The sequence below is a fragment of the Aspergillus welwitschiae genome (genome assembly GCF_003344945.1).
Source record: "Aspergillus welwitschiae strain CBS 139.54b unplaced genomic scaffold BDQ94scaffold_26, whole genome shotgun sequence".
Lineage (NCBI taxonomy): Eukaryota > Fungi > Ascomycota > Eurotiomycetes > Eurotiales > Aspergillaceae > Aspergillus > Aspergillus welwitschiae.
Genome location: NW_020798720.1, coordinates 214,433 through 238,622, shown reverse-complemented (window position 1 = coordinate 238,622; position 24,190 = coordinate 214,433). Strand labels below are relative to the sequence as shown.

The following is a 24,190-nucleotide window of genomic DNA, read 5'->3' as shown; positions in this document are numbered from 1 at the left end:
GGACGTAAGTCCTGCCGAATAGGGCGATTGGGCGATGTAACACTGTAAGCTTCAGACACACCCTATATGCAACTTGAGTAAGCCAACCCTTGAAACAAGGAGGTGAATTGAGTTGGCTGCAGGTTCGCCAGGTATTAACAAAAACATTGAATTGAGACCGCACGGGTGGAGATGCATCTATGTTAGTCTACAACACTAAGCTTGCATGAAGCTTCCAGGCTCAGAAATACTGTCTGGAGTGTTAAAGAAGATCTCACTTGTTAAAAATCCTTATTTCTTTTCCTTATGGAAACAGCGCTCTCTGGAGGATCAACAGTACATCAGTGGTACATAAGCACTAACGCACTTTGAGGCAACACACAATCATCGGCAGTTCGTCGTACTCAATTCCCTTCATGCGCCCAGTGCTTTGTCTTCCGTCCCGGTCCGGACCTGAGTCTTGCTGAATACTTTGCATGGGGTTACATTCTTAGTAGGAGTTGTGATGATCGATTATGTCTGTTTCACAGATTCCCTGTATGCATGCTGCTATGAGGCTAGCCCCTTGACGATCCAGAGCGGCTCTCGAACCAAGCATCAAGTTGGTCACATTTAATGTAACCTCAAACAATGCTAATGTATGCAGGGCTCTCATCACATCCCGAGTACGACTCAGCCCTGCAAGCCGTCTTATTCGCAGCAATGCGGGGTTGTGACTTGTCCCTGGTGGATAGTTGCATGATTAGCAACTACTTCTGTCTTAGCTGCGGCTGATCGACAAGCAAACAGGGGAACTAGTTAAGCCCGTCAGCCTCTACACGAGTCCAGAATTACAGATTGGGCCGTCAGCCTTGCCAGGCCCTATGTTGCTGCCTAAGGAGCAGGGGTCTAGAAGGTCTTCCCAAAAGAGAGAATCCTCTGTCCCCTCGTAGATGATAATTTCACAACAATCAAATTCTAACAACTCTTCCACGTCCTTGCTACCTTCTATTTCTATCTGAAGTCTGATTGAATCATCATCCAAATTCCACTTTGCCAACTACCACAATGGACCACCTCCGTGATTCCTTACTGAGCTCCCTCCCAAAAGACAGCCCTTCTACCGCAGCGATCGACTATGCTCGCAGAGACCAGGAAGACACACGACGGGCCATCGCTCAGGGCGAATTCCAAGAAGTTCGAGACATAGCCTTCAGCAACCGGACTTGGGTCGTTACCAGCCGCTACTGCGACATCGGAGATGGTGTTGACTCTCTCGAGGGTCACATCCACTCCCTATGGTACATGTACTACGAGCTAGGGCGAAACATCTCGTCAGAATCCCCCGAACACGAGGGCTTAGTCCTCAACATCCTTCGCATTCAAGGAATGGGCCCATTAACTAGACCCGCACGCGGAGTCAATGGAATCGACATCGCACGAACTGTCGACGGCACACTGTGGAACGATCTCCCCTTCCTTGTTGGAGATATGACCAACTTCTGGATCAACCACAGTGCATCTATGTCGGGAACCCACCGGCTCAACTTTGCTACATTCCTAGCTAAACTTGCCTCCACGCGTGTTGCCAAGGATAAGTTGTGCCAAGTTGCTCTCTTGATCTTCCGCACTCTGCTGGAAAGCCCTGTGCAACTCCATTCAGGGAAAGAGTCTGATGAGGAGGACGTCAATAGAAGCACTAAGCAGTTGGAGGTGTTTCATCTGCTACCCTCTGCTATTGCTTGGCTGAAGACAGCAAATCACAACCTCCTTTTGCTATCAGATGTATATTGGAATGACTGTCCGAGCCATATTAGCAAGGGTGGTGAGATGTTCGTTGAATCGGATCTCGGACTGCGATCACCTATGGGATTCTCTCCATGGAGATACATGTTCTGGCTGAGGCGACTTCATGAGATTCGGGATGAATCTAAGGAGGCGGATGAGAAAGCTTTGGAGGAGCTTGCTGCTGATGGTATCCAGTATATGGTCAATACGATCAAGGAAAGAAATTCGGAGGTCCTTAGGGCTTATAAGAATGGTGGAGATGGTCTGCATAAGGATAAGTATCTTTCATGTCTAAAGGCTCTTGCACGGGTTGAGGTGTAAGAGTAGTGGAATTGGGATGGAGGTTTGAAGAAGGCTTGGACTCGGAAAACATCTTCTCCTTTCTCAGCCTTTCCAGTTCTTCGACGTAATTTCCACCCTCTCTGCTCCTTATTACCAATATCTGGTCAAATAATTATCTCTTCTGTCGGGAATAATTACAGTATAGCCTGTAAAATCTCGAACTATGGGTAGCCAAAGGGTAGATCTAAGTAGTCTTTTCTCTTATTGATTGATTCATTTACACCGATTGTCTCAGCCATTACTCCCTTTCCGCCCATTTAGAATCACCCCGCTCTACGTTCTATCCATGACTTCCAGGTCATAAGCCTTGCTAGTGGAAGCAGTGAAATGCATTGCCATTAATTGAATTGTTTGCTTGCATCGGTGAATCATGTAGCAGAGCTCATATAATACTCCTTATCTATAATAGTATTACCCTTTCCGTATCCTTATCAGCAGTAACATCCGAAAGTGGAGACGAAGATTTCTGCCAACGGTCGCTAAACAACCAGCTAAACTTACGACTACTTTCGGTAGAGATCAGCGCCAGTGAATAGGCGGGACGGCACTTTCTGCAACGTCAGACTAGCGCGCGCTGGTTGCTGCAGAATGGGAGGAATGGGCTAGGCTTATGGGAATGAGATCATCCGGATAGACCGGGATATTCAAATGCGGGGTAGAAGAATGTCCTTCTTTCGTGTGTAAAGGTTTGAATTCGTTGAGATACATGTCCGGGTATCTGTGATTATTCAAGTTCTGATGGTTCATTTGTGGATGTGTAATTCGAAATATTATGCTAGAAAGTTGAGGTATATGAATATCTGTATTATATTATAGGCGTATCATTAAGTCAGATATCGGTGGAAAGTTGTCGCTGTGCATAGGTCAATGGAAGTGGTGATAACACTGCCTTCAATTGGCTATAATTTCAGTTGACCGTTTCATGCCGGATGTCATTACCGGTGACTGTAACACCTTGTGCCAGTCATGCAGCATTGCCGTGTTGACAGTAGACAGGCCGACTTCACTCCCCGCGCGGGAAATCATCTCATCTTCATACTCCCTTATAGCGTCAGCCCGCGTTGCCGCTCCAGAGACAAACCGTCGCACTGCTTCCACCAAATTGGCTGCGTCGGTAATGGAATGGTTCAAGCCCTGACCACGTTGATATGTCATGGCGTGTGCTGCATCACCAGCCAATGTGACCCGCCCCCCTCGGTTATCCCACCTATGGGATTTTTCGCGTGGGTCAAAGTCGCTCAGGCCCATGTGCCAGACTTGCTGGTCATCCGGCAGCCATTCAAACGCGCTCTTCCAAGGATCAGTGTAAGTCCTGGCAAACTTCTTGACTTGCTCACGCCTTTGTGCGTTACTCCAACCAGCTGTCTCCCGTTGCTCCTGCAGGGAGGAATGCCATGATATGTAGAAGAAGAAAGTCCAAGTTTCTGGTCTCTCGCGATCTGTTGCGTCGTGTAGGCCGAAGAAAGAGAAATACCCCGCAGGATTAATTCCAGCGATGTAAAGAGGGTGGAACTGTCGTAAGTAGCGAGCACGCTCTGCGGAGTATTGGGCCTGGACAAAGGTTGCGCAGTAAGGAAGCCGGCGGACCTCCCCTCTGTTAGGCCCTAGCAAGACGTGTCGTGTCGTCGAGCGAGCTCCATCAGCGCCCACTATAATGCTAGCTGAAATGGACGAGCCATCTTCGAATATGGCAGTGGCATGTTCGCCGTCGGCAGAACACTGAATATCCTGGAGCTTTTGGCCATACCGAATGTCTAAGCCTGGTTCCATCAGGCCTCGGAGTTTCCGACGACGCAACCGATAGAAAAGACGCGCAGGGATGGATGCCATGGCCTCTCCGGACTGTCCGTTGAGGAAGTTGAGAGCATCTTGTTCTGCTGTAGGCTCATTAGGATCGACTTGGACTGACTGGATTCGTGACCATTGCTCTTCTGGTAAGAGAGCTTGCAAAGGGCCTGCGCCCCAGTGCAAGCCCATGTTCCAGTCACGGTTATGTGCATCTAAGCTGTCATGTTTTTCTACCACAATAGTAGGAATCCCAGCCTAAACGGAAAGGGTTCAGCTAGGAGGAATACAGAAGTAGGTGTTATAACTACCTTTTTCAACCCCTGAGCCAAAGCAAGTCCAGTTGAACCTAATCATAATCAATCAGCGTTATGTGTCCGGATCCTTGGTGCAAGGCTTCATCGTGAGGTTGGAAGTCCCACGCGACTACCAAAGCCTTACCTGCGCCCACAACGAGAACCGTGGTCGAGAGTTTCGGCTCCGGGGGGGCCATCATGTCATTTAAGGTGCACAGAGCTTCCGGACCTCGAGTGGATACAAAAAACAAAGCTCGTGGGCTGGCAGAGAGATGGTCCAACTATGTACAGTGGGTTGGAAGGATAAAAGCAGACGTGTGGAACATGTCAAAAAATCCATGATGACGGAAGTAGAGATTCTACGCACACAAGGGTCATGATGGGCCTCCGCGACTCATGACACTCTTGTGATTTGTCCACTAAGGCTTCGCCAATCTGCGGATCTCACAGGCGAACCCCAGTGGAACCAGGAAAAGTACTCCGTACCACGTTATTACAGTGCCGCGCATAGTGATCATTACCGTTAAATCATCACATTGTCCAGCACCGAATGGGGACTTTAGGCCCCAGACAATACCAGGGGTCACGGCATTTAGCAGAGTGCCGAGATGACTGCATTGCGTGTGCTAGTCTGGGCCACTGATAAGCGGCTGCTACTACCCATCACGGGTAGGCCACACAGTGGGAACAATTGGACATCACCACGTCCGTAGACTATGGATTGTGCCATCACGCGCCATGAATCCTGATACACCATATTCTTTGAATGTTGTGAGAAGGTGTACAACTCTCTTTTAGAAGGAAAAATGGTGCGTTAAAGCTGCAGGCTTGAGGGAAGCCGGACTCGAGCTGGTGACGTCAAGAACGCAGCATTAGTGTGTTGTTGGGCGGAGGCAGACGGACGCCGGTGGGAGGGGCACAATCCCCATTGCCAGATGGTTGCAGACATGCAGAGCAGCCAAAAAGGAGACGACGATCGTCATGACTTGCACGTTGTTCTGCCAATGGAGTGGCTGCACTGCCGGATTCTGCAGCCAAATGCCGGTAGCATGACTAAGCCACTCGTGCAGGATCAGCTGTGCAGGCTAAACCTAAGGTGGTCTAGCGGATGCATCTGCAAGCCATGTGACCCGCATTTTACTGCATCCGATCGGAAAGAAATCAGAGAACAAACCCGAAAAGGAGCAAGCAGCAAAACTCAAACCGGCATCTGCCACCACTCACAGCTCAGGGACGGTCACACCGCCCCCGCAGGTGACCCTGAGGCCGAGCAGCCCGAGGCCCTCCGAAACGGCCGAGAGCCGATCATCCACGCAACTAAACCGCACTGGGCAGGTACCATCTGTCCGTTCAAACAGCTTCACCCTCAACACGTTCCACACTGCAATCAACAGTAAACCTTCATCTCCAGCCTGGGGCGTTGCAGACCGCTCAACTCAGGTTCCGCTCTCTCCAGCTGCACCTGATGGCTTTCCCCCTTTCTTCTCGATCTTTCCGGTCGATCCTCTCTGCCTCCTTGTGCAGTTTTGCATCATCGCAACCACCACACTATTTCCTCAAATCTGAACCCCGCTTCTCCTATTTCCAACGGTGCTGGGTCTCCTGCTTTCGTTTCATGGAAAACACCCCCTTGCACTGCCCCAACCGTTCGTGTGCCCCGTACGGAGGAGATCTCCGCAACCGTCCACAGATCTCGGCTCCCGATCGCCGCCATGACCTCTTCCCGCTGCGAGGAACATAGCCTTACCACTGAGATCCCTTTGAGCATCAGCACAGATACCCCACACCGTGTCTATTCTTCTGTCGATATGTCAACCCGCATGAGCGATGGCGAGGACAACATCGCGGACGATGACTCCGCGTACGGCGAGGACTCCTTGATCGGCGATGACACAATCACCTTGTCCACTTACATCACCGACTACCGATATGAGTATGGCCGTCGCTATCACTCGTATCGTGATGGAGCCTACTGGGTGGGTTGTTCGGCTTCGAGGGAGTTGTCCACAGCTGTGGGCTAACAGATTACGATTCCACCTGCAGGGCCCCAACGATGACATCGCCAATGAACAGCAAGATCTGGCGCATCATATGTACTGTCTGACTCTCGACGGGAAGCTACACCTAGCACCCATTTCGAATCCACAGGTATGGCTGGCGTCGCTTGAAGCATCTTGCAGGCTTTTTTGAGGTCTCCTGACTCTTGGAAAGCCCGAGTCGACAACTGTCTAAGAATAAATCGCAGGAAATCCTTGATGTGGGTACGGGAACCGGGATATGGGCTACGTGCGTGATCACTATTGCTTCCGTCGTCCATACCATGTACCGAATACTGACTTTTGGCTCAAGCGACATGGCAGATGAATATCCCAGTGCCAAAGTTACCGGAGTAGACTTATCTCCGATTCAGCCCCCATTCGTCCCTCCGAACTGCGTGTTTGAGATTGACGATGTGACGCTCCCGTGGACCTATGCGGAAAACCAGTTCGATTTTATTCACGTGCGGGAATTGTTTGGCTGCATACCTGATTGGGACGAGTTCTTTCGGCAATGCTGGCGTTGCCTCAAACCCGGCGGTTACATTGAGGTGGTAGAGCATTCGGTCGAGCCGGTCGCGGATGATGGGACCGTGCCCCCAAATCACTTCTACCGACTCTGGGGACAAACCGTCATTGGTGCCGGAGAGCAGTTTGGCAAAACCTTCAAAATCTGGGAACAGAGCGCCGCACGTCTGAGGGATGCAGGTTTTGTTGGCGTTGTGGAAAACAAGTTCCAATGGCCAATGAACGCGTAGGTCTTGCTCCTCTGTTTCCGCGTATCTCTTCTGGCTGACGACTATAACAGGTGGAGTGCAGACCCCAAGCTCCATGAACTTGTAAGTAATTGTCCTTTGTCAGTGCTGCTACTGCTAACACTGTCTAGGGCCGCTGGAACCAGCTTCGACTGCACGGTGGGGTAGAGGGCTTCATGCTTCGTCTTCTCACTTCCACGCTGGAATGGTCATACGAGCGAGCGCAGGTGTTCCTCGCTCAAATGCGCGCCTCCCTGCGCGACTACCAGACCCACGCCTATCTACCAGTGACCGTTGTCTACGCTCGGAAGCCTGAGAATGGTGCTGTTTTCCGATAGGCTGACTGTCAACTGGTCTCACTGACTTATGTATCTGTATACTTCGCTTTATACCCCATGACTGATGTACCATATGATGAATAATGAGTTACAAGCATTTAAGATGAGAACTGTACCATGATATGATTCTCTGGTTACAATTCCAAGTGGTTATTCACAACAATGACCATAGGTCCTCTCGAATTATATATTCCTAGTCAAACCCATGAAATAATCCTTCCTTAGTTCACCAAAAGAATCAATATAGGAGGTATCCGTGCCAACCATACGACTGTAGAATGAATACAGAGCACAACAGAATGTACGATCCCATAATCCAGCAAACTAGTAGTAAATGACGGGTTACGCCCCTAACTACTATCTAGTAATTAGACTACCAAAGAAACACGCGGGAAAATCCCTACCACCCCACGTGTTCACTGCATTAGCGCGGCGGAATCCCTGCAGGGACCATTCGACAAAATCCGACATCTCCTACTCCAATTTCTCTTCACATCGCTTAAATAAACATTATTCTCCAATATTCTTGATCATTTGAAGTGACGTATATCCTGATCCAACCCTTTAATATAGCACTTGCTCATATTGCTCATTATTGTTGAGATCTTCAACAACATCCGATATGGTGTAGTGGCTAACATCGCCGTCTCTCACACGGCAGCCGGGGGTTCGATTCCCCCTATCGGAGTTCGAATTCTCTTTTTGTATTTTTTCAATCCTCTAATTCTTACCAATCCTGAATGAAAATTTTTGGTTCTCGGTTTTTTTTTGTGGTTGCGGTTGGGGCCATTGTTCGTTTGCTTAACCCTCCGCGTAGATTGTGTCTTCATTGGGACTGTCGCACTCTGGTAGATAGGAGTAGCTGTATATAAACAGATATATATATTTATATATATCTTACGAAATTGAATTTTTCTTATTATTTGAAGCTACCTAGTAAATCCAGAAGAGTCCTACTGCGGTAGGTATTGATTCCTCTCTGGTTATATATTTCATCCGTTGCGGCATATGGATCGGGATATGCGAACGAATTAGTATAGATTGCGACAGTGCTAACTAGTAGTGAACTCTAGAAACCTTCGATATGATTATTGGGATGAGGCATAAATGTAGAAGAGTTCGTCACGGGCCTCATCTCATCTCTGTTGGCCTTGGGGAAGTTGAGAAACGCATCAGAAAGGTGTTGCGATTCCGTTATTGGATGACAGTGTCAATTATGCCTAAAAATCAAGTTTGGATCTACTAGAATACTTACTGAATGAAACAGAGACTGGATGTAGCCCAGGGCATGTCGACTGTCATTTACTGAAAATATGATAAATAGACTACTAGCACTACTACCGACTACTGCAGCACAACAAACTACTAAGCCTCGCCAATCGTACATCATATTCATCGTAAAATACACATATGTTTCTCAAGTGGTAGATCTAGCAGCATTACCGAGACCGTTCATCAATTGGCACAACCCCTGAACCAATGGGGGAAGCGCATCGTGGGAAGCATCTGCCCGCAGAAGCTCCTGAGTGACATCCATCGTTTGCCCCGGATCGGAGACAAACGCAGGACCTTGTCGACCCTGTAATGCCGGACTCCCACATCCGAGAGAGATGAATTTCTGCACGTCGGTCGTCTCGTCTCCATCTAGATAGACTGTTGGGCCGCGGATAGTTGAAGGCGGACCCAATGGGCGGCTCTCCGAGGCCAGTTTATTATTCTTTGCCTTGAGCACCACGCTATACGACCAAAAGGCCAAACTGGCATAGTACACACCTACTGCTAGGAAGCCAGTTAGCGACCCCGCGGGAATGGCTTTGGCGGCCCGTATGACTTGGCCGGCATGCCACACTGCACGTCGCGAGTCGATGCTGCTGATCCAATCAAGCGCACTGTGGTAAACTCGCCGTGCCTCATTCTTGTCTTCCTTCCCGGCAAACAACTGTAGATCCTCTAGTGACATGTATAGTAACATCGAGATCATCTCGTATATTAAGATAACTTCAGGAATGGGAAAGCTAGGCCACTCATAGCAAATCATGCGAAAGTGCTGCAAAGCTTGAGATAGTTCCTGGTGTCGCGAGTTGGTTACCAATGCATTCCAATGTTTGGGATTTCCCTTGGAAATAAAGCTAAAACGGTGATACTCATTCACCATGGCCGAAAAGCCGTGTAGGAGGATGCAACCGGCCAGTTGCAGATCAACAACTCCTTGTAATCGGGACATGTCCCGCAATGCCTCGACTAGGGACGGCTGTCGCTCGGTTGAAAGTAATCCAAGGGCTAGGTAGGTATCCCTCCATGCTGCTGCTGACTTGGCGTCCCATAGTGCGCGAATGGATGGGAGCGGAAGCTCCAACTCTGCGTACGAAATGAGTGGACTGACGTTCAACATCATCGCGCATTGGGCGTCATGTAAAAATAGATGATGAACGAGTCTAAATGTGTGAGCCCAGTCCAAGACATGGTACAAAATGGTAATCACCTTCTGAAAGATTCCTGCTCGATCCAAGAGTGCCATTTCTTCTGCAGTTCTTCCTCGTTGTCCTCAGGGCTTGGAACAATAGTCGTATAGATGGTTCTGCGAAAACGCAATGCCCGTCGAAGCATCTGAACCTATAGTGAGCGATACCCTTTCTAGTGCAGGCGTGGAACTGACCGTCACCAGTGGTTGTTGGAAGCTTTCCGCTATTTCTGTCCTCCGACCATTGCCGCTCCATAAACCAATGTCAATGACGACTGCGAATGTCTGCGAAGGCCGAAGGTGGCGCGTGATGCGGTTATCTGACTCATACTACCTATCATTAGCATCGGTAGAAGAAGCACCCATAAGGCAAATACCTTAGTCGACATCTGGAGGCGTGCAACTTCCATCAATGCGTAGCCCAGCTTACGGATGGTTGGGATAGCCGAGCGGACTGCACCAGAGGCAGCAAGAGCTGTTAGCATGTCGGAGCTCTCTTCATTGGGGTAGAATGTGGGAGCATGAATAAAAGGATCAAGCTGATGGCTTTGGTAGGCGAAGTAGTCTTGTATGAGACCATCTAAAAGCTCAGTGCTCGGAAATGATTTTATTATTCGCGGAACCGCGGTCTTCTCGCTCGTCTGCAAGACCATTCCGAATATAAGATCACGACTACCCGAGGAGAGTCTCTCAGGAAGGATCTGGCGCTCGCCCCTAATACTCGATCCTGGGCTGTCCATAACCACTGGGACTGATAAATCATCTTGGTCAGCAAAGACATGGTCATGCTGTGCAGGTTTCCAGGCGGACAGCGATGACCGTTTGTAGGCCTCCGCACCAAGCGCAATCCTACTATCCACATCGGACCGATCATTGGGTGCATCAGGGGGCTGTGGAGCAGTGTGTGATAGTCCCTGGGAGTTGAAGTAGTCGATCAGGCCAAAGTCGACATCAGTCAGATCGAAATCAAATTGCATGTTAGTATTGAGAAGGTTATGGCGGTAGTCTGGCGTAGGATTGATGGAATTCAGGGGGTCGAATTCGTTCGGGCGGGATAAGGATGGTATGAGGGAATCGGGAATGAACTCGGGGAAGAAGGTTCCATCGACACTGAAGATACCACTTTCATGATCTAACGCGGGTGATATTGCTTCGATGAGGCTCCCTTAGCACACGCCACAGTATCAATACGGTATAGGCGCGACTCACCATCATAACTGGTAGTCGGAGGATTTTCGGGAGCGGCGTCGGGCGGATCAGGCAAATAATTGTTCACAGTAAAGTCAGGAGTCGCAAATGGAGGATTATCTATAGTAGCTGGGAAATCGCCCATGGCAGGCATTGATGGCGAGAATGCGGTCTGCGGTTGAGGGGGCTCGGGGTACTGGCTTTGGCTGTCTGGATCATCGTACCCTATATCGCTCAGTGACCGGACACAGCGCTATTGATAGATGAACCAACCTTGCATAGGAGAACCAGGGGTCAACTCATCGAATCCCGCGTCGTGCCAATCGCAAATAAGCTTTTTGTCCCGACAACGTCGACAGGGTTTCTCCTCGTCGCATTTGAGCTTTGACGTGGCGCATGCTTTGCACGCCTGGGAGACCCGACCGCTCTTCGCATATTGCGGGGGACGTTTGCGCTTGCCATCTCGCGGATGATCATGGCCTGCAGCATGTCGCTTCATCAGATCCCTGATGCGGTGCGGTCAGAACCAGAGAGAGGATGGCAGGGACGGATAAGGACGGACGTACGGCCTGGCGAAGCCTTTGTTACACACATGGCAAACATATGGTTTCTCGCGGGTATCTGCGCATGGAGTTAGGAGAAGAGATTGTTGATGACATTAAGTGAATGACATACGCGACCGGACATGTCGAATTAGGTGATCTGCTCGATTGTAGTGTTTCTTGCAGAACCCACATTGAAAATATCCATCGCGCGCTTTGGGGAGTGGTCGTGATGGAGATTGTGCCGGGAGTGACGGAGAGGACTTATCGAGCATGATGGAGGCGATGCATTGGTGGAACAGAAGATGGGATGAAGGAAACGATGAGGTGAAGAAGAGGAAATAGTGTTAAGCAGAACGAAGAGAGTTGGGATGAGAGACAGTGTGGGGAAGTCACGATGCGTTAAGCTCGGGATGGGAAAATGCGGGGAACGGACCCATAATTGGGGAATATTCCAGAGGGATAGTATTATAGTACTCAGTACTAGTTGCTATTCTAAACCAAATTGAAGACTTGTCTACGTATTTCTGCTGGGCGGCGAGGATGGGGCTGGCCAGTCTGGTGCTCCGCCGGCGCCATAAAGTTGGATCCAGCACTGGATGGCGCCATGACTAAGCGGCACAGGAACTGCAGGGCTTCAGGGATCGGAGGGGGAGCAACAAACCATCATAATGAGTATTCAGGATGTGCAATAATGGCGACCCGGATTCCACCGGGGATCAACCAGCTATAGGCAGAAGAGTTTTACGAGCACGCGTCTTCCCGGTCAGCCAGATTGGCAACTAAAAGGGATGGACCCTCGCGATGACCAGTGACGTTGCTTATCAATTGCTTTTGGACCCTTACAGCGTGCTCGGGATGTGGAGGCACTCAGCCGAGGCCCCTTCCTCGCTCCCATCCACGGTCATCCATCGCCTCCAGTTACCAACAGGGCCCGACTAGTCCAAGTCCAATTACTCCTCAGACCGTTGTTGGAAGTGCTATCACCCCCACAAGGACAATGAAAGCCGAAGCCGGACGGCACAAAACGGGTATGACTGCACAACCCCGACCAGACCCCATACGCATAGACCCCGCCAACTATAGCAGATCCACTCACGCCGCTAGCTAGGCCTCACCCCGGTCCACTTGTTCTCCCATGGCTCTCCGCTGATGATATACGAAACGACCGAATGCTCCAAGTACTGGCGCAAATGTGGCGACGAAGCACGAGCACACAATGTGAAAGGAATAGTGATGCTGGTGCGTATACCACAAACACCCCGGATCCACCCGTTACTCTACACTACCCACATTGGGGAAGGTACTTTGTTCCTCACGGACACTAACTCCAAAGGATGACCAAATCAGAGCTCCCACTGGGCGACACTAGGAGACGGCATCGAAGTGGCCACGAACCCCGCTCCCCAGATCTGCCCCATGGGTATCGTCCCGAGCAACGACTACAAGACCTACAAAATGACTTCTGACTTGTCCACCGCACAACGATGCATCGACCTCCTTCAAGCAGAGGGGTTCAACGTATCTGGCAACCCGCAGTACAACTGGATAGTAGACGTGTACACCATTATCCAGAAGATGTTCCCAGAGGGCAACCCCCCTCCGGTAACAGTGGTATCCAGTAACGCGCGATACGATCCCCACTACCATCTGAAGATAGGCAAGACACTGCGCCAACTCCGAAAGGAGAACTACCTCCTTATCGGCACAGGAGGATCAGTACATAATCTCTACCGCAATCGGTGGGGATCCATGGTCAAATATCGCGACTCTTTAGCACAGGAGATCCCACCAGAGGAGTGGGCACTAGAGTTCAAGCAATCTCTGGAGGATGTGATGACGAAGACATCGGGATTGCAGCTGCAGCGGGCGGTAACTAGGCTTATGAAGCATCCACAGTTTCGTGACGCGCATGGTACAGATGATCATTTCGTGCCGGCGGCTTTTGTGGCGGGGGCGGCGGGGGATGCTGAGGATGAAGGCTGTCATGGGGTCTTGGGCGCCGAGACTTGGGAGTTGAGTAATATGGCTAATCTGCAGTTTACGTTTGGGAAGTGGCCGAAGCAACCGCTTGTGGCTGCTTAATGCTTAGCTACATTTTTGAATACTAGATGTATAATCCATGAATTTTGATTAGCTGCTTAGCCATCCAAGCTTTGCACAGACTGAGCATCATGCTCATTCTTGGCGAAGTAAAGGAGTCCTAAACCTTATACTATCTCACATATACAAACTATGTCCGAATCTCACAGCATAAACTCACATGCATTCCAATTTTACGCCAATAAAATGATGTACAACCCATTACCCCCTCCATCTTCTCACAGCCGCATAGCCATAAATCCCCATCGTCGAAAAAGACGCCACAAAAGTAAACAGCGTGATTACACCACCAGTGATGATTCCCTGCTCGAAGAACCCAATTGCCTTGCCACTGCGCTGTCCGATCGCAGGCAGCGGCACCAATGCCTCGCGCAACGCGTCGTTGGACTTGGATGCGTAGCCTTTGATTATTTCTTGAACTAGAGCGGTGTTGCTGGTTTCCGTTACGAATTGAGGTCGAGGGACCTGCAGAGAGCGCGTTGAGTAGCGAGTTTCGCGCGAGGGTTGTTGGTTGATGGGGTATGCGGGGCCGACTGATTTTGTTAGAGACGTCTTTAGGGGATAGGAAATGGGAGAGCTTACTGAGAATGTCGACGGGGACGTGGTTGATATAGGATGTGTATGAGTCGATGAATTGAGTCAGGTATTTAGCGGCTGCTGGGGCGGAGAAGGCGTATGTTGCGGCTAGGGTTCCCATGCTACACGGTTGTAAGCTTCATTTCAATATCAAAGGAGACGGGTTGAGGCATACGATGTGCTGAAATCAATAGCATCGTCCAGGCTAGTCACGGGATGCAGGACAAGCACCTTTTCGGATACCTTCTTTTGCAGAAGAGGGGATTTCCTACTGCAGTCAGCATGCCATATCTCATGACTAGAGTCAGGAACCTACCGATCGTGCACCTCAACTACACCCCATTCAGACCCAGATACTATCACCCGTGCGCTGGCATCCTTAAACGCCGTATCGAGTAACGAAACACCCGAGCTCGTCCGCCGCGGGTTGACGGCCGTCTGACGGGCATCCCCATTCTGACCAGCAAGGTATTTTGACGATCGCTGAATAATGGCTTCCACGAATTCCTTCATGGCGAACTCCTGTACGAGTACAACGTCAGGAGAATAAGCTGAGCGACCGCCAAAAGCGAATCGCGCAGATACCAGTGCCTCCGCTGCGGCGGAGATGTTGGCTGTGCGGTCGACGATGGCAACGGTTCTGGCAGTAGTGGGCGAAGAAAGAGTGTTGTTAGAGGGAGTAATGGAGTCGCTCTGTGCAATTATGTGCGTTCTGCTGAGGAATGTATTGTCTGGTCTCTCTTCGCTGATGGCGAACGTATCTGCGTCCAGGGTCTGAGGCAGGATTTTCTTCAGGACAACCGGTATGGCCATGGTGTTTTTCGTCAACTGTTCAAGTCAGCTATGAATCAAGGTAGTTGACGTTGTTGAGCTCACCTCAAGGATTACACAGTTCCCAGCCGCAATGGCAGCACTCAGCGCCGCAACAACAGAGAAAAACATAGTATGCGAAGAAGGAACAATATAGACAATTCCCACTCCACGCTTCCCATCGTAATTATCTTTGCCATTGGCAACGCGATACTCCTCCTCCAGGTCTTTCTTCAGGTCCAGCGAAGCATAATGTGTGCGAATCTCCTTGAAGGCGAGGCAAATCTCTGCGCGAACCTCCTCCGGCGAGTTTCCCGAATCGGCAGCGATCGCTTCCTTGATCTGCTCGATATTCTGTACAAGAGCGGACTGTAAAGAATGGAATTGATTCTGGCGGTACCTGATATTCTGACAGCGACCGTCTATCTTTGCAGCGACAATGCGCTGAAAAGGTTGTGTTGCGACCATTCTGCGTTGATAGTAAGCGTGCTTGGTGGCACTCTGTTACCCCAAAGTATGGACTCTAGATGGATATAGTAGCAGGGGTTAAGCCAACAGTCACGTCACACCGACAAACACGCGATGTGGACACACACACTATTGCTCGGTAAAACCGCCCCAGCCAGTGATCCGATCATGCGGACAGAGAAAGAGTGTGCGGGGGAAAAATGGGGGAAGATGGAGGGATGGGTTGAGTCCGAGCGTTCGGGATGTGGGGGAATCAAGGGATGGGTTGGGATGATGAGCACATCCCTTTTGTTATGCAGGTCAGGTCGGTGCACTATCCACCGCTAGTCAAGAGGAACAACATCATCTGTTCTAACTTGCTGTTGTTTGTCTGCTCGTTGCAAATTCAAGATAGTTCTTCATCATGTCGTCTACAACCACTACCACAACTGCTACTACGGCCGTTGAAGCCAGCACGCTCTCCATCCTCTCCGACTACGAGATCCACCACACCGGCTCGGAAACCCAGCCTCAACCCCAGACTGCTCGTGACTCTACCCCGACAGTATCCCGGCCTGTGGACTGGCCTTCACACTATAGGCGTATCCCTTCATATCGACCTGTGAACCGGAGTTTGAGCTACGAAGAGCGATCAGCTGGGACGAATCCGGTAGAGTATGTGTTTATTCAGTCTATGTTGCACGGGGTGTGGCTGAATGCGGTGAGCATCTACTCTACTCTTTGAATGACTTGTACTGATATACCTGCAGTCTGTTGCGCGTCTCTGGCGCTTTACTGGTGGGAGGATCAACGACAAGATCTTTCATTATGAGATTGGCGGAGAGTGGTGATTTTAGTATAGTAATATATCTTATTTCAACCTTGCGTTTTACTCTCAGAGACCGAATATAGTATACTATTGGGATGATTTAAAGCTGTTCTGAAATATTCCAAAATATCATATACATAATTCTACTCCTATTTGTAGCCACAGTACCACGTGGGCAGTATACGAACGATATAAGATCACATGAAAACCTAATCTATATAACAACATACTCAGTAATCCGAGCATGCAATCAAAAGCCGCGTCACTCATAGATCACGAAATTGTATCTACAATCTCAACCTCGCAAGTATCTGCACAACAGCTATAGACATCCGATGCCATTCCATTCAAGCACTCTAAATACACCCCAGCCCAACCATCCAACCTCCCATCATCCCCCCAAATCAACAACTTAAGTACTATCCCTAACCTGAATGCCGCCCAAATCCTCCCCCAACTCCAACCCCTTCGCCGGCATAAGCACATACAACATCCTAGCCCACATCCCCTCCCCACCCTCTCCATCAGGGGTAACATTCCTCCAAGCATGATTCGTGCCCCTCTGCACCGCCACATCCCCCCTCTTAAGCAACCTCGTCTCGCCCGAGTCCAACACCAGCTCAACCTCCCCCTCCAACACAACCCCATAATCCACCGACACGGTGCGATGCATCGGACTCAATGCATGGGGCGGCATATCCACAATGCGACACACCGAGCCCGTGGAGATAGTGATTCCCGGGGGGTTGGTGAGGTAGGAGGCGTAGGCGGGGATGTCAGCCTCATCGGCGAGATCGGCGGGGAAGGAGTCGGTGGTGTAGGCGAGAGAGAATTGAGCGTTGGCGGAGTCTTGGATTTGTTGCACCGGCATGGTTTCGGAGAGTGTGGTTGAGAATATGGCTTTTTTGGTGGTCGGGTCGTGGGTCGTGATGTAGCGGTTTAGGGGGCGGATGTTTTTGGTGGTGGTTTTGGTCATTTTGGTGGTGTTTAGTGTATTTTTTGGGGTGGGAAATTGATTGGTAGTGTAAGATGTTGATTTGGTATGATGAACTGAGGTTCTTTGTTTGGTTTGATTCTTGGTGAGTACTACTTGGGGATGGGATGCTGTTTGCTATATAGCGCTGAGTTGTTCTGTCTATACTGGAGTATACGGATGGTGATGCTTCGGGACCACATCCCGATGGGTTTTAAAGGTGGTTCAACCGGTTATTCGGCTTTCGCGTTATGAATGAACGAACTAACTCAATTGCTAATCTATCTCCTCTTAGTTATGATCTACTTCCTGCGGAGTTCCTCCAGCCAGCCCCGCGGGGGAATAATCGGCAATGTGACATAGTTATCTCCGTGGCCGAAGTTGATATGGTTGAAACCGTGGAATCGCTCCGGGGATCTGTCTCCGTCAGCAAAGTAATCTTTAATACACCCTGGGATCAACTTACCGGTCTACAGGAGAATTATGCTGGAATATTCCACATCCCTGTGTGTCGCCCGATGCGACCTCCAGGATGATCTTTCCTCCCTTCTCGACTACTACGTTGGTCGGCCACACCTCCACATCGACCGGGTAGACCTCTCCCGGGATGACGGGAAGCACGTCCGTGGAGTAATAATTGCGATGAGGGAGCCAGGGACGGTGGCGAGGGTGATCCGGGTCAGTCTTACGCAGACTGACACGCTGCCAACCCTTGCAAAGAGGAACTGGGTCTCCCGCCGTGCCAGTATAGAACACCTCCTTGCCCTCGGGCGAAATGTACCGCAGCGTGACGAAAAGGTCGATGTCTTGCGGAGTGGGAGAGCCTGGCTGAGGACTCATTGACACATTGAGATGCGCGACAATGTGCCCGGTGATTTCTGTTTCGCTTTCAAAAGGTGGAGTGGTAAACTGCACCAGCTGTGGGTTCTCCAGATCACCAAGAGCACGATAAGTGATCTTGACCGGGTGCTCCTGCGGAGCTGTGGTGACCAACTCTTGCTTGGAAGTCAAATAGTATCGCGTGTATTGGGTGCGGGCAATGGGCCATTCATTTTCAGTGCGGCGAGGGAATTGCTTCTCTGCTTCAGCGTTGTTGAATCCGACGTCTCCTTTGCGGAGTACTAGATCAACCTTCGGGGCTGTTCCGGTGGACCATCCGGCGCGATCCTCGCCCTTGAGGAAGGCGTCTAAGAAGCTGCGCTGAATTTCTACTTCTTCTGAATAGTAGAATGGCAGATCGTGGCGACCGGTGATGAAGCGCAGGTACTTCAGCTCGCTGCCTGCTTGAGTCCAGCCTTCCACGTTACCCCGCAAGTGCAGCAGAATTCCACCCCAGTTGGCGACAGACAGAAGAGGCACCTACCCTGTGTCAGCGTCGACTAAAACCACTGGAGTCATTTGGCATACCTGAATGTCGGACATTGTGTACTCTTTACTGGCATAGTATAAATCATCCCGGAATCGGTTGTTGACATTGTCGATCGTCTGGTCCTGACGATTTGCTTCCAACTCTTCCTCGGGAAGATCTCCTTCGATGGTATCGGGGCCCCAGTTGCGAGCGGCACGACCAGGCCGACCGTACTGATTAGAGACTACCTGGCGGTCCCACCAGAACTTGATGAAAGCGTTCGAAAGGATGCCTCCGTGTCGGCAGCGATCGCGGTAGTAGTCGGACATGCCCTCCCACGGGATGATACACGACAGGCCCTTGGGTTGCCGCGCACTGACCCTCCACTGACTTCCAGCATAGTAACTAATTCCAAGCAGTCCTACCTTACCAGTGGACCACGGCTGTTCGGCTGCCCATTCGACCACATCAAAGAAAGCCTCGCTTGTTTCACGGGACATGGTGTCCAGCTTTCCGCGGGACTGGCCAGTGCCTCGCTCATCCGCCCGGACAACAGCATAGCCATGCTTAGTCCAGAAGGCAGGGTCGGGAGTTTCCCAGGCTGAATGGGCAGAGTGGTGCTCAGGGTTGACTTCGCTGTATGACTTCGGATGAAAGTCCGAGTACGGAATGTCTTTGCCGTAGGGCCCGTAGGTGACTAGCACCGGGGCTTTCTCCAGCTCCTTGGGCCGGTAGACGTTGCATCGGACAAGGCCCGATTTATCTTTCAGAGCAATGGTGACATTTTGCTCGAAAATATAGGGGAAGGATGTATCATCCCGGGTAGTGATGTCTTCGCGGATGGGATTCGGCATGATGATTGATACAAACTGCACCTCACCAAAATGGATAGTAGAATATTAGCGAGCAAGAGAAAACGGGAGTATCGAAAAACGAATTCAAATAAATTCGGTGTGATAAATAGCTGGTCATTATCTACCCCTCACGGTGTTTTGCGCCATCTCAAGGTTCCCTTGCTTCCGCCCCGAACGTGGAGCCGAAGTGGTTGAGCCGAGAATTGAGATCACGACCCCAGATCTTAAGCCCGTCCGGCAGTCATGGTGGACACACATGACTATTCCTGAACTAGATTGTGGGGGTAAATGAGTGACGGAGTTGCTCAGAAGATATAATTGTGTAGCATGCCTGATGATATTCCGCCCTTACCTAGCAAAATAACCAAGGTGTCCCTAATCTGCAACCTCTGGCCAACGGAGATATACTGACCTATCTGCAATAATGGGGGATATCGACCCACGCACAGCCCAAGGGGGGCTTCACATTCTTATTGCTGGCGCTGGTATTGGAGGCTTGGCCGCTGCCATTGCTCTCCGGCAACAAGGCCACCGTGTTGAGGTCAGTAAACCTCTTACATCCCAAGTCCAAGCTTGTAAACCAGAGTATTCGGCTGATCCTTGAACGCAGTTGTTCGAACGCTCCAGGTTTGCAAATGAAATTGGGGCAGCCATCCACCTTACACCCAATGCAAACTCTGCGTTGCTTAGATTGGGGATCGACGGCACCAAGTTTGGGGCTGTAGAGACCGAGCAGGTACCCACTACCGTGCTCGCTCATTAATCAAAACATCACCTCTGACCTTGCCAGTTACGCATGTTCACTCCCAGTGGAGAGCCTCTGGCTACGATCGACAACAAAGCGCATGCAGGGAAATGGAGACATGTAAGTAGATGGCTCTACCTGCTTAGCTGTTCACCGTCATAACGCTTGATAGAAATGGACACTGGTTCATCGAGCCCACCTGCACGAAGCTCTGAAAGTTGCCTCCCAGGCTCCTGGCCCTGGTATACCTGCTCAGTTGCACACATCGAGCAAGATCGTAGACATTGATCCAAAGAATGCCACGGTGACTCTCGAGAACGGGGGAACTTTTAAGGGTGATATCGTTATCGGAGCGGACGGTGTCCACTCCCTTGCAAGGTCGAAATTACCATTTGCGATGGACATCAAACCTTTCAGCTCTGGAAAGAACGCATTTCGCTTTCTTATAAAGCGTCAAGATGCCCTGGAAGATCCCGAGACCCGTTCACTTGCTATGGTGTACAGTTCAGTAGACATGTGGGATTCTGACGAAAAGCGCGTGGTCATTTACCCTTGTGCCAACAATGAGTTGCTTAACTTTGTTTGCATTCATCCCGACTCGATGAGCACGATTAACACTTCTTCTGACTGGAACCAAGAAGCTAGCAAAGAGGCCCTTCTCGAAGTTTTCAAGGAGTTCAACCCTCAGGTACTCAAGATGCTGGCAAAAGCCGATCCTTACACCTTGAGGGTGTGGCCTCTGTTGGATATGGAAACCCTTCCCACCTGGGTTGATGACCGACTTGCAATTATCGGAGATGCAGCTCATCCCTTCTTGCCATATCGTGCATCCGGAGGGGCGATGGCAATTGAGGATAGTGTTTCCCTGGCTGTCATGCTGTCCCACGATGTAACCCGGGAGGAGATACCAGAAAGGTTGAAGCTGTATGAGAAGGCTCGTCACAATCGAGCCAGCACTGTGCAGCAGATGACACGCGATTCTTCCAAGCCGCAATCAGTGGAGACAAGTCAGTTATTCATACTTAATTTTGCCCAGTATATAGCTAACACTCCGCAGTGGAAGCAATGACGGACTATATTTATGGCCATGACGAATTCGACTACTCGACTCAGCTTCTGCGCAAGCACCTCTGGAACAAACTCCCAGCCAAATACTGGCGTCAGCCCATCGTCTTCGGTCCCATGCCCGGTCCCAGACAAGACTGGTGGGGCCGTAACCGCGTCCAGAAGTCACTGAAGTCGACGTTCCAGACAGCGTCAATTCGCTTCAAGACCAGTCGGACACTACTGCAGAACCTACTTCCCAACGAGAGGTATTCTTTCACCGACCCAAGCACTGTGGCCTATGCCAGCTTCTCGCAAACGAGACTTCATGGAATGGACTGGCTCGGCGGCGGCGGCTACCGTCACCTAGGTCTTTACATCGAAGGCGTGCAGTATAAGAAAACAGACGGCGAAGTAGTCAAAGGGCTGTACCTGCCCATTCTCTTCGAAAGTCTGACTGATCCGATCGTGAGTGGCCGCGAAGAGCTCGGCATGCCCAAGCTGTACACCGCCATCGAGGCACACGAGCGGTCCAATTCGTATCACCTCACGACCAGCTGGGAAGGTGCTGTATGGGGTCACTTCCATTTAGAAGACCTGGAGGACCAAGATTTCAGCATGAATCCCCCTCAAAACATTGGTAAGGGTGATTTGATATATCGCTACATGCCGCAAGTTGGACGCGCAAACAAGGGACAGCCTGAGGCTGAGTACCCCGTGCTTGTGCCACAAGAGGAGGAGCAGAAAAATATTCCTTCGAGGATAACTCGGCTCCGGACGACCAAGAACGCCCGATTTGAGATTGATGCACTCAGCTGGGAAGCATTGCCAACACTGCATCATGTCATTTCACGGCTGGCTGAGATTCCGGTGGATGAGATTGTTTCTGCCAAGGTAGTTGAAGGCGAGGGGGTGGCAGATGTGTCATGCGCGAGACGTATCGAGTAAGTACTGTGTGAAGTCCATGACACCAGATCGGAGTCATCATTGTCTGCAGCGTTATACGTGTATGTCTTGATAGCAGATTGAGAGTAGATCAATGTACCTCTTTTGGACGATGAATGTGATCTAGCTTGGAAATCATGTGATACAGTTTCTGTGTCACGTATACCGTGAACCATGACTACAAGTACAGGCTAGAGTACGCCTACTGCTGTCGGCGTCAATATACGGCGAGTTATGTCTGATAGTTAATCCTTGGTAGCATGTCTATAACTACTGTCTAGATATCAGCGTCGATAGCTTGCTTGAGCGTTTGATATATTCATGTATGTTGTCTTCAGTGTCAATTGAAGCCCATGCTGCGCTATCTAGAATCTAGCTTGAACCTCAAAATCAATCCACCAACCCTCCATTCGTCTTCTTCACCATCGTGAATGGCGCCCCCACTCTCTTCAACAACTTAGCCTCTCTAGGCTTGATAAACAATGGCTCCGTTGCAGCGAAGTAATCAAGATAATACGGCTTCACCAATTGAACCTATTTCAAAGTCGATCAGTTTAGCTCCTATTCACCAATATCATATAACAAAGTTGACACTCACTCCCATAAGCCATTCCTTTGACGCGGACCTATAGTTGATTGGTTAGCATATACTCACAGACAGATCCACAACCAGAAACCAGTAAGAAAATGAGACGTACCAATTCTCTACCCAAGAGATAGTCCCCGGGGAATCCGGCGCCTGATATAGTTCGAAGAAAGTACATTCAGGCTCGGCAGTGACAGCCTTGTAGGTAGGTTCGAAAGCCTCCCAGAACTTCGGCAGGTCCTCGGGTTTGAGGTGGACTGTTACTTGCAGGGAGATGGATTCAGATGAGTCGGACATGGCGAATATACCCGATGTATCGCTAGCTCTGTTCCGTGAAAGAGAGATATAGGCAATTTCTGGGCTGAGTGGGAGATGGAATGATGTCAGTTTATAGTGGCAGAGTAAGTCTTTCAAGCACAGTTGCGTGAGGGGTCGAGGGGTAGTGACGGGGTTATCGGAGTTAGCAACGATTATTTGCGGCCGAGGGCAGGCACTAAGCACTCAGCAGTGAATTGACAGGGATATGATCTGGCGCTTCCCAACCATCAAAGCTCCCCTCTGGTACATGTAGCGATCTTTCATGAGCCGTGTCGAGGCTGAACAGCTCGGCCGTATTAGACTGGGCCTTAATGCTCACTGCAAAACTGTTAAGAACGGATTGGTTTAACGGAACTGTATTCTTTGGTACTCTTGATATCCAAATGGCAGGTTGTTTCTGAAGGTAAGGAGGCCAGAATAGTAGTCTACCATTAGTAGTACCTGGTGAGGCTGCAGGGTATTGATGATTATATACAACAGCAGATATAAAAGGACGCAGCAATATTTTCTCAGTCTCGGGTGATAAATTGGAGATGAGGGGTATATCCCATTAATATCGACTCTTGAAAATGAAAGCATAAACAAACAAAGTTCCACTGCCACCTAGTCTGGATGTTGGTCCTGACAAATGGTTTGAGGGGTTCAACTCATGGCGCTCTGATATTGCCTACTAGAGGACCATCCAACAAAAAGAAAAAAGATGTTGGAAGCCACTGGCCTATCAGTGGGCCTTGATCGGCAGAAATGTTGCCATTGGTATAGATCGTGCGAATGTCTCCGCACCATGTTGAACTTCAGGTCTTCATATACTACTCCATACTAAAAGCTGTCAGTAAGAAAGAGACACACTTCAGCATGGGTGAGCGGTGTTGATGAAGAACAACAAAAAGTTCCGAGGACTTTTCTCCTACATCACTTACTCATTTTCAGTGTCAAATATATATATATATATATATATATATATTTTTATAGTTGCCCGGGCATATATAGATCAACGTACCTTTAAACACGATCACGCCTAGCATCTTGACAGCAACCGATACTGACTTCAGAGAAGCTCATCGGCTAATTTACATAAATCAGATATCCATTCGACTCAAGTAGAATTGTGCACTACCAGTGG

The 24,190-nt window shown here is 50.0% G+C and overlaps 10 protein-coding genes and 1 non-coding gene across 11 annotated transcripts; 6 read left to right on the top strand and 5 right to left on the bottom strand.

The window, feature by feature from the left end:
* Nucleotides 1-923: 923 nt before the first annotated feature.
* On the top strand, nucleotides 924-2,255 carry BDQ94DRAFT_64156 (DUF3632 domain-containing protein). The gene has a single exon (XM_026776243.1). It carries the CDS (start codon nucleotides 1,027-1,029, stop codon nucleotides 2,065-2,067), a length of 1,041 nt encoding a protein of 346 aa, XP_026624035.1. The 5' UTR covers nucleotides 924-1,026; the 3' UTR covers nucleotides 2,068-2,255.
* Nucleotides 2,256-2,979: 724 nt separating this feature from the next.
* BDQ94DRAFT_180718 (FAD-dependent oxidoreductase) lies at nucleotides 2,980-4,418 on the bottom strand (the record flags this gene model as incomplete). The annotated part of the gene is made up of 3 exons (XM_026773697.1): nucleotides 4,315-4,418; nucleotides 4,185-4,222; nucleotides 2,980-4,131 (listed from the first exon to the last, which is right to left on the bottom strand). Exons 1-3 carry the CDS (start codon nucleotides 4,367-4,369, stop codon nucleotides 2,980-2,982), a joined length of 1,245 nt encoding a protein of 414 aa, XP_026624034.1. The 5' UTR covers nucleotides 4,370-4,418.
* A 1,114-nt stretch (nucleotides 4,419-5,532) lies between these two features.
* On the top strand, nucleotides 5,533-7,431 carry BDQ94DRAFT_147902 (class I SAM-dependent methyltransferase). The gene is made up of 6 exons (XM_026767097.1): nucleotides 5,533-6,145; nucleotides 6,213-6,317; nucleotides 6,415-6,455; nucleotides 6,519-6,959; nucleotides 7,014-7,044; nucleotides 7,092-7,431. The coding sequence occupies exons 1-6, from the start codon at nucleotides 5,882-5,884 to the stop codon at nucleotides 7,296-7,298; spliced, it is 1,089 nt and encodes a 362-aa protein (XP_026624033.1). The 5' UTR covers nucleotides 5,533-5,881; the 3' UTR covers nucleotides 7,299-7,431.
* Nucleotides 7,432-7,914: 483 nt separating this feature from the next.
* On the top strand, nucleotides 7,915-7,986 carry BDQ94DRAFT_t198. Its single transcript has one exon. It is a non-coding gene; the product is annotated as a tRNA-Glu (tRNA).
* A 729-nt stretch (nucleotides 7,987-8,715) lies between these two features.
* Nucleotides 8,716-11,764, bottom strand: BDQ94DRAFT_180715 (putative C6 and C2H2 transcription factor RegA-like; the record flags this gene model as incomplete). The annotated part of the gene is made up of 8 exons (XM_026773696.1): nucleotides 8,716-9,733; nucleotides 9,781-9,911; nucleotides 9,955-10,089; nucleotides 10,137-10,909; nucleotides 10,969-11,172; nucleotides 11,221-11,453; nucleotides 11,514-11,568; nucleotides 11,623-11,764. The coding sequence occupies 8 exons, from the start codon at nucleotides 11,762-11,764 to the stop codon at nucleotides 8,716-8,718; spliced, it is 2,691 nt and encodes an 896-aa protein (XP_026624032.1).
* A 122-nt stretch (nucleotides 11,765-11,886) lies between these two features.
* BDQ94DRAFT_180713 (DODA-type extradiol aromatic ring-opening family dioxygenase) lies at nucleotides 11,887-13,585 on the top strand (the record flags this gene model as incomplete). Its single annotated transcript, XM_026773695.1, has 3 exons — nucleotides 11,887-11,890; nucleotides 12,601-12,731; nucleotides 12,840-13,585. The coding sequence occupies 3 exons, from the start codon at nucleotides 11,887-11,889 to the stop codon at nucleotides 13,572-13,574; spliced, it is 870 nt and encodes a 289-aa protein (XP_026624031.1). The 3' UTR covers nucleotides 13,575-13,585.
* A 141-nt stretch (nucleotides 13,586-13,726) lies between these two features.
* BDQ94DRAFT_64124 (uncharacterized protein) lies at nucleotides 13,727-15,593 on the bottom strand. The gene is made up of 5 exons (XM_026776242.1): nucleotides 15,045-15,593; nucleotides 14,485-14,996; nucleotides 14,344-14,436; nucleotides 14,175-14,290; nucleotides 13,727-14,125 (listed from the first exon to the last, which is right to left on the bottom strand). The coding sequence occupies exons 1-5, from the start codon at nucleotides 15,444-15,446 to the stop codon at nucleotides 13,794-13,796; spliced, it is 1,455 nt and encodes a 484-aa protein (XP_026624030.1). The 5' UTR covers nucleotides 15,447-15,593; the 3' UTR covers nucleotides 13,727-13,793.
* Nucleotides 15,594-15,749: 156 nt separating this feature from the next.
* Nucleotides 15,750-16,349, top strand: BDQ94DRAFT_64123 (uncharacterized protein). Its single transcript, XM_026776241.1, has 2 exons — nucleotides 15,750-16,146; nucleotides 16,196-16,349. The coding sequence occupies exons 1-2, from the start codon at nucleotides 15,850-15,852 to the stop codon at nucleotides 16,274-16,276; spliced, it is 378 nt and encodes a 125-aa protein (XP_026624029.1). The 5' UTR covers nucleotides 15,750-15,849; the 3' UTR covers nucleotides 16,277-16,349.
* Nucleotides 16,350-16,666: 317 nt separating this feature from the next.
* On the bottom strand, nucleotides 16,667-19,429 carry BDQ94DRAFT_180712 (alpha/beta-hydrolase; the record flags this gene model as incomplete). The annotated part of the gene is made up of 3 exons (XM_026773694.1): nucleotides 16,667-17,312; nucleotides 17,694-18,586; nucleotides 18,635-19,429. The coding sequence occupies 3 exons, from the start codon at nucleotides 19,427-19,429 to the stop codon at nucleotides 16,667-16,669; spliced, it is 2,334 nt and encodes a 777-aa protein (XP_026624028.1).
* Nucleotides 19,430-19,853: 424 nt separating this feature from the next.
* BDQ94DRAFT_160895 (putative salicylate hydroxylase) lies at nucleotides 19,854-22,405 on the top strand (the record flags this gene model as incomplete). Its single annotated transcript, XM_026769277.1, has 6 exons — nucleotides 19,854-19,970; nucleotides 20,040-20,165; nucleotides 20,247-20,294; nucleotides 20,347-21,181; nucleotides 21,232-22,162; nucleotides 22,312-22,405. 6 exons carry the CDS (start codon nucleotides 19,854-19,856, stop codon nucleotides 22,403-22,405), a joined length of 2,151 nt encoding a protein of 716 aa, XP_026624027.1.
* Nucleotides 22,406-22,490: 85 nt separating this feature from the next.
* Nucleotides 22,491-23,156, bottom strand: BDQ94DRAFT_147894 (putative quinol monooxygenase). Its single transcript, XM_026767096.1, has 3 exons — nucleotides 22,862-23,156; nucleotides 22,762-22,789; nucleotides 22,491-22,697 (listed from the first exon to the last, which is right to left on the bottom strand). The coding sequence occupies exons 1-3, from the start codon at nucleotides 23,044-23,046 to the stop codon at nucleotides 22,554-22,556; spliced, it is 357 nt and encodes a 118-aa protein (XP_026624026.1). The 5' UTR covers nucleotides 23,047-23,156; the 3' UTR covers nucleotides 22,491-22,553.
* Nucleotides 23,157-24,190: the final 1,034 nt, after the last annotated feature.

Coding starts and splice junctions, on each gene's coding strand:
- BDQ94DRAFT_147902 (XM_026767097.1), top strand. CDS start 5,882: ATGACCTCTTCCCGCTGCGAGGAACATAGCCTTACCACTGAGATCCCT. Junction 6,146..6,212: donor ATCGTGATGGAGCCTACTGG/GTGGGTTGTTCG, acceptor TTCCACCTGCAG/GGCCCCAACGATGACATCGC. Junction 6,456..6,518: donor GGAACCGGGATATGGGCTAC/GTGCGTGATCAC, acceptor TTTTGGCTCAAG/CGACATGGCAGATGAATATC.
- BDQ94DRAFT_64124 (XM_026776242.1), bottom strand. CDS start 15,446: ATGGTCGCAACACAACCTTTTCAGCGCATTGTCGCTGCAAAGATAGAC. Junction 14,437..14,484: donor GTAGTTGAGGTGCACGATCG/GTAGGTTCCTGA, acceptor TGACTGCAGTAG/GAAATCCCCTCTTCTGCAAA. Junction 14,126..14,174: donor CGTCCCCGTCGACATTCTCA/GTAAGCTCTCCC, acceptor TAACAAAATCAG/TCGGCCCCGCATACCCCATC.
- BDQ94DRAFT_64156 (XM_026776243.1), top strand. CDS start 1,027: ATGGACCACCTCCGTGATTCCTTACTGAGCTCCCTCCCAAAAGACAGC.
- BDQ94DRAFT_147894 (XM_026767096.1), bottom strand. CDS start 23,046: ATGTCCGACTCATCTGAATCCATCTCCCTGCAAGTAACAGTCCACCTC. Junction 22,790..22,861: donor ATCTCTTGGGTAGAGAATTG/GTACGTCTCATT, acceptor AATCAACTATAG/GTCCGCGTCAAAGGAATGGC. Junction 22,698..22,761: donor CAAAGGAATGGCTTATGGGA/GTGAGTGTCAAC, acceptor ACTTTGAAATAG/GTTCAATTGGTGAAGCCGTA.
- BDQ94DRAFT_64123 (XM_026776241.1), top strand. CDS start 15,850: ATGTCGTCTACAACCACTACCACAACTGCTACTACGGCCGTTGAAGCC. Junction 16,147..16,195: donor ACGGGGTGTGGCTGAATGCG/GTGAGCATCTAC, acceptor ATATACCTGCAG/TCTGTTGCGCGTCTCTGGCG.